The 7652-nt window shown below is 33.4% G+C and overlaps 1 protein-coding gene across 1 annotated transcript; it reads left to right on the plus strand.

The window, feature by feature from the left end:
• Positions 4040-5818, plus strand: LOC109225280 (uncharacterized acetyltransferase At3g50280-like). Its single transcript, XM_019389893.1, has one exon. It carries the CDS (start codon positions 4201-4203, stop codon positions 5656-5658), a length of 1458 nt encoding a protein of 485 aa, XP_019245438.1. The 5' UTR covers positions 4040-4200; the 3' UTR covers positions 5659-5818.

Genomic DNA, 7652 nt, shown 5'->3' on the forward strand with positions numbered 1-7652 from the left:
TTTTTTTTCCTTTTTACACCAATTAACAAATAAAAAGAGAAAGAAAAAATAACCCCTCCCGCTCTTGTCTTCTTCCCCATCCCAACCCCCCAACCCCCACCCCGTGTGTCTTCTTATGCCTTTCCCCCCTTCGTCTNTCTAGTGTTTTGTTAGAAATTAGAAAATATTTTTTAGAAAAATAATTTTTTATGCTACTCTCCTCACACCCTTCCCTCAAGTTTCCATGTTTTCTGTGCTCTCCCCCTCCCCCAAATACTCAACGTTTTCATGACTCTATTTTCTTCAAAAATTTAATTATTCTTCTAAAAATTAACACAAACCCAAAAGAACTAATGTGCTGCTTTATTTTTTTACGCAAAAACAACATTGAAATTTGTGCTCCATAACTAAAAAGAAAATACTCTTTTTTGGCTGAAAAGAAAGTACTATTTCTACAACATGAAAAGTAAAGTACTTATTTTGTTGAAATGAAAGAAAATACTTTTTCTAGATCATGAAAAGAAAATATTTTGTTGAAATGAAAGAAAATATTTTTTCTACATCATGAAAAGAAAATAGTCTTTTTTGATAAAATGAAAGAAAATATTTTTTACTACCTTATCTTGTTGAAAAGAAAATATGTTTTACCACATTATTTTTTTGAAATGAAAAAAAAGAAATACTTTTTCTACATCATGAAAAGAAAGTACTATTTTTGTTAAAATAAAAAATATACTTTTTTATATAATGAAAAGAAAATGCTCATTGTTGAAATGAAAAAAAAAAGTACCCTATCTATAACATGAAAAGAAAGTGATATTAATAATATTTCTATTTAAGATGGGGTGAGGGTGGGGGTGGGGTGGGTTGGTGGGGATGAAGAATATGGTGGGAAAGGTTAAAAAAGAGTTTTGGAATATTTTTCCTTCTCTTGATAGCGAAAATATTTTCCTCCAATTTAAAAAAAGTAAGTTGATCAGAAAAATATTTTGAAAAATGTTTTCTTTACCGAACACACCCTTAGTCTTGTCGTTTTTGTAGGATTGGTAACGATGATTTACTATTTTGCTTTTTGAGTCATTGTTGACTTTCAAGATGAAAATTACTAGTATTAGAAAAGAGTCTCACGTACTAATGTTTGTTTTATCAAATGAAATGAAAAACTTGGATTCAAAACCTATATTAAAAATTCATCTACCTTAATCAGATTTAATTTACGAAATATTTAACAAAAGATATTAGAAACATCTCATTAAGAAGAAAGAAGCTACTTTGAAATAGTGAGGGAGAAGAAAGTGATGCTTTGGGCGTGATATTATGCAGTCTTAAGGAGAAAGATGAGCCTCCAGGATATTAATTAACTGATGCATTTTTGTTTCCAAATTTGGTTTACTCTTTGATAAATGTTTAAAGGTGACAAGACCACTTCTTCCAAATTAAGAGAGAACTTTTGGAGTATGTCTTTTGAACTTAAATTTGAATAGAAATGTCTTCATCACCAAAGAAGTAAAGTGTGTAAAATGCAAACTACCAAGTACCACCATCTCATGAAAGGGTAATGCTTTTGGACATCAAAAATATAAGCAACGTGTATTTCAGGACAAATAATAAAATATGTATTTTTACAGTAACAATTTGTATATATGTAATTGATGACAACAAGAACGAAGGACCATTACTAAAATGCACCTAATTTGTGATGTATATACAATCATAAGAAATTAAATTACCCCCTATTTTGTACTTTTGAGTGACATATATATGTAATGGAAAAGAGAAAATTGAGAGAGTAGAAATTAAAGATAGTTAGTCGATGAACTTTACATATACTCTTTTATTAGAAGAATTTATTTTATTTTATTTTATTTTATTTTTATTTATTTATTTTGAAAATAAAACAAACTAATACTATATAATAACAATAATAATAGACTAGTTTGTTAAACTTCTCATGAGCTACGAGTACTGTAACCTACGCTTTAGAACGCCATAAGCACAAAAACAGAAAATATATACTCCTCCGTCTCATATTAACAATCGTTGTTACTAAAAATAGTTATTTCAAATTATTTGTCATTTTAAAAGTTTAAAACAAAATCAATTGTTTTTTCCTGTTTCACACATAGTAATAATTGTTCTTGAAGATGGAAATAACACAAATAAAATAAATATTCAATGAAAGATTATATCTTAAGACATAAATAAGGATAGAATAATCTAATTTCTTTCCTAATTAATATTTTTTTGTTTTATAATAATTTAGATAAAAATACATAACCAGTGGCGGAGGCAGGATCTTCACAATTTTTGGATAACTAGTGGGAATAGAACCCATGACCTTATGTAGATTTTGAACACCCTTGACCACTAAACTACACTTTTGGATTGTATTAAGGGTGTTCAAAACTTAATATATAGATGTAAAAAACATATTTTGCCTTATATATACAATGTAATTTTTCAGCGAAGGGTGTTCGGGTGAACACCCTTGCGCCCCTAAATCCGCCCCTGTACATAACCTATTTTTATTTTTTCTGCATAGGTCGAAGCTTCATTGGAATTGAAGAGGAAGACATGAATATCAGGAGGGAATCAAGGCTTGCTCCCCATTTCATGATAGCAAAATCAGTTGCCTTTGCATCCACTCCACGCAATGCCTACATTTCCTTCATCTATTTTCAGATTTCTTCCTTAATTAACCCCTATTTTTATCCTTTCTACTGTCTATAAGATACACATCTTTTCAGAAAAAAACACGCACACCTACAAGTACAAATGTTAAAATTCGAAAACCCATCCACGTGTAGTTGAAATTACTTAATCTGTTAATTCAAAATTATGCTAATCTCTTCTTTATCGAGTGAGAGCCAAGGGTATTGAGCTATTCGAGGACACCAGAATAATATTCAAGATACGAACGTATGCACTTGCACCTTTCAATGTAATTCCTCTTTTTGTAATTTGCGTCATAATCTTTCAGGATTCTAACTCAACGAGTCAACTGCATGCCACACGATCCTCTCTATTGATCCTCCTCCTCGTTGTTCGTGCTTTCCTCATTTTTCAGTTTTAACTTTATTAACCAAGAAATGGGTACGTATACAAACGTACGTGGGATACGCTGAAATGAACATGTGTCCATAACCTTTCCCTCCTCCTTCCAGCAATTCACCCATTAAACTGCCACATGTGAACAGCTCAACTTAGAAAGCGGCCGTGCCTTTGCATCTGCTACATTTTGCTTGTATAATTAATTAATAATCTTATGCATATATTGTAAGTGTCATTACAAGAAAAATTATTTGTTCCATATCTGCTTCTCTTCATAATATGATTAATTGAAATGATGATAAATCACCGAGGATAAGTTCAGGGGCAGATCTAGAGTATGGCGTACTGGTTTTATGAAATTCGGTTGTTTTTGTTTCGATTTTATTTATATATTAAGAAGTCTATTAACTATTTATAAATATTTAACTATAAATTTAGAGCCTTTGGATTGGCCTAAAAGAAGTTACTTTTCAAAAGAAATAACTTTTAGGCCAAAAGTAATAAATTGGGGCTGCCCAACTTATTACTTTTTATTTGTTTTAAACAGTTTTTAATTTATTTTAAGTATTTTTTAACTTTGTCAAATATTAAAAAAAAGCTAACAAAAAATTTAAAAGCGGAATTGACCAACTTAAAAGTCAATTCAAATACCCTCTTATTTATTAAGATAAATATATTTAAAATTGATATAAAAATTCGTAAACTTTAAATCCCCGAGCCGTTGGGGGTAAAATGAATGAGAAACTTTAATATCCAATTGAGTATTTGTCACCAATTATTCAGTTTAGATATTTATAGCTTGGCAATGCCATCCAGTCATATAGTATAATCTTTGGGTATCCGTCATCAAATAAAATCAGAATACTAGGTGGGTCAACTCCTCCAAATTTGCTAAGAGAGAGAAAAGAGATGAGCCAAAAAACAAAAAGAAAATAAAAAGAGAAGAAAATCAATAAACAGCAACTACCACTAATCAAATGCATGAACCAAGTCCCAAGACTCCCCAGCGCCCAACCTTATATAAAGCCTCCCTCTTCCTACTCACTCATTCATCCTCAGTCCTCACTTCACTCCTAATTCGAAGTGAGAACTTTGCTGAGTTTCTCTCTACAAACAAATTAATTAAAGCCGCCATTAAAACCCTTTATCCAAAAGCTTTAAACATTAACAATGCCTTGTTCAACCATGGAAGCTGTAACTTTGCTCTCCAAATGCACCATCTTCCCTTCACAAAAATCTTCTCTCTCTGACCTTAAACTCTCTGTTTCTGACCTTCCTATGCTTTCTACTCACTACATTCAGAAAGGTGGTCTCTTCACTCGTCCTCCTTTCTCCATCACCGACCTCCTTTCCCTCCTCAAACGCAGCCTTTCTCAAACTCTCACCCAATTTCCTCCCTTGGCCGGTCGCCTTGTCACTGACTCTGACGGCTACGTTTACATTTCTTGCAATGATGCTGGCGCTGATTTCATCCACGCCGCCGCTACTCACATTTTTGTCCGTGACGTCATTGGTTCAATTGACGTTCCTGACCATGTCAAGGAGTTCTTCACTTTTGACAGAACTGTGAGCTATCAAGGCCATTTCAATCCTCTTCTTGCTGTCCAAGTTACGGAGTTAGCCGACGGTGTCTTTATTGGCTGCTCCGTCAACCACGCCGTTATCGATGGAACGTCGTTATGGAACTTCTTCAATACATTCGCTGAATTGACCAGGGGCGTGAAGAGGATTACGAGGCAACCGGACTTTAGCCGTGACTCTGTTTTGATATCTCCGGCGGTGCTTAAAATTCCGGCTGGTGGTCCCAAGGTTACCTTCTCTTTGGACGCACCCTTGAGGGAAAGGATATTTAGTTTCAGCAGGGAATCAATTCTAAGGCTGAAAGATAAGACTAACAACAATCACAAATGGAATGTGGACGGAGAAATTGACATCGCTGAATTGATGGGGAAACAGAGTAACGATCCCTTCAAAATATCTGACGGCAAAGTAACGACGTTAACTTGGTTGAGGAATGCGGTTAGGAAAACAGAAGCAGAAGGTATAACTGAAAATCAAACGGCTGAGATCTCATCATTTCAATCACTTTGCGCATTGCTTTGGCGTGCGGTGACACGTGCGAGGAAATTTCATGCTTCCAAAATGACGACATTTCGGATGGCCGTTAATTGCCGGCATAGACTCCAGCCAAAGCTCCATCCATTATATTTCGGCAACGCTATTCAGAGCATTCCGACTTACGCGTCGGCCGGTGACGTTTTATCTCACGATTTACGATGGTGCGCGGAGCAATTGAACAAGAACGTGAAGGTGCACGATAACGATATGGTGAGGAAGTACGTAGAGGATTGGGAGAGCGACCCACGGTGTTTCCCGCTAGGGAATTTCGACGGAGCTATGCTCACAATGGGAAGCTCCCCAAGATTTCCAATGTACGATAATGATTTTGGGTGGGGCAGACCCATCGCTGTTCGGAGCGGACGGGCCAATAAATTTGACGGCAAGATATCAGCGTTTCCGGGAAGAGAAGGCGGCGGCAGCGTTGATTTGGAGGTGGTGTTGGCACCGGAAACAATGGATGGATTAGAATCCGACCCGGAATTCATGCAATTTGTTACTGGGTATTAAATGCTGGATTACGTTAATTGGGATGGGGAAGATGACGGACTTTGTTTGTATTTGGGAAGGGATGATGAGGATGTGACATAGTAGCTAACGTTGTTGTGATTAATTACTGTGTTTGGTTTTATTATTATAAATATAAATATAATCTAATTAATTTGTATTACCAAGTTTTCAACGTGACGGTTGCATTTTGTTTGAAAAAATGAAATAGGCCACTAGTAATTGATACAGAAAAGGTTGATATGAAGATGGATAATAAATGTTGACGTAGTTAAAGCCATGCTTCAATTAAAGTACTGCCATGACATAAAAATAAATGGTTGTCATTATTTGACACATTGTAAAAGATGGGGTTGTTAGAGTTTGTTATTTTCGTAATTTTTAATTTACACACTCTTCAATTAGTATATCTATTACCAGTTTGAAGAGGTAAAACTTGTAAGTAAATCCTTTTTGTTTGGTTCTTAGAAGTGATAACCAGGATAAGAGCACAAAACTTATCTTGATGAGTCATCACTGGACAAGATTATTCACATCAATTAATAGGAACAACTGTTACCATTTTTTTTAATAATAATAACAATAATAATAATAGTAATAATAATGAATTTAGTAATTAAATCACTATGGCTCGTTCGTCTTTCAACATAAGGGAAACAAAGAGCCTGTTTGGATTGATTTATTTTAAGTGACTTTTAAGTCAAAATAGCTTTTAAGTTATAAGTTAGGAATTCTAACTTTTGGCTTTTGGCTTGTTTTTATCATTTTAGCTTAAAAACAAATATTTAAAAGCACTTTTTACTCTATTCAAACACTAGAAAATAGCTTAAAAGTTATTTTGGCTTAAAAACATTTAAAATAAGCCAATCCAAACGGGTTCAAAGTAAACATAAAGGGATTTTTTCTTATCTATACCATATATGAAACCTTATTACCAAAAATGTGCATAATTTCTAAATTACCCGCCCAGTCCACATTATTTCTACAGTTTTTGTACCAATCATTAAAAGCTAATTGATAGCCGTTGTATCTTCCTATTTATGCGAGCTAAATTTTAGGAGAAGAATATTCTGAACAGATTTGGCATGAATATTCTGAACAGATTTAGGAGAAGAATATTGAAACGGAAAGGAGATTTCTGTTTTTCATCTTCATCTGTTCTTCCATATATTTTCCACCATTGATAGCCATTAAAAAGCTTGAAAGCTTTGAATTCAAATTTTAGTTCTCAAAAATCATTATTTGTTTGGATTGGGTGTTGTTGTAAATAATTCGGAATATGTTTAGGAGTTTATATCTCAATTTTGAGGGGATTGGTGAAGATTAGACTTGGTTTTGACTGAACTTCAGATTGAAACTCGAAGAAGAAGAAGAAGAAGACGACATATTTCCAGAAATTGTAGATAAATTGTAGTTAAATTGTAGAATTGTAGATAAATTGTAGATAAAATGTAGATAATTATAGATAAATTGTAGATTGGGAAGACTAAAACTTCTACAAATCTTCTACAATTATGTCGCCAATTATGCTACAATTGAAATGGGAATTGGGATATTAAAATTCAATGTATTCATTTTGTAGATATCTTGTAGATAAATTGTAGATTATTTGTATTCTGATTGTAGATGAATTGTTTTCTGTTTTCACAAATCCAAAACGACTAAAGCTTCTACAAAATCTTCTACAAAAAACAGTCTACACTTTATCTACAATTTTTCTAATTTTTCTATAATTTATCTACAATTTCTGGAAATATGTCTTCTTCTTCTTCTTCTTCGAGTTTCAATCGACTGTGTTAACCAGTAACCTTCAGCCACTGCCCAAAAATAAAAATAAAAAAAGGTCAATGAAAATAACGATACATTGATGTTTTGTACGTGTAAATAGAGAATTGGTAAATAAGAACTAATCTGAAGATACGGTCGCTAAGTTAAGATTTTTGGGGAAAGTAAATGAGAACTAATCTGAAGATTATTGATGCTACTGTCCATCTCCA

Source organism: Nicotiana attenuata, chromosome 5 (genome assembly GCF_001879085.1).
Source record: "Nicotiana attenuata strain UT chromosome 5, NIATTr2, whole genome shotgun sequence".
In the NCBI taxonomy this organism is placed as follows: domain Eukaryota; kingdom Viridiplantae; phylum Streptophyta; class Magnoliopsida; order Solanales; family Solanaceae; genus Nicotiana; species Nicotiana attenuata.

Coding starts and splice junctions, on each gene's coding strand:
- LOC109225280 (XM_019389893.1), top strand. CDS start 4,201: ATGCCTTGTTCAACCATGGAAGCTGTAACTTTGCTCTCCAAATGCACC.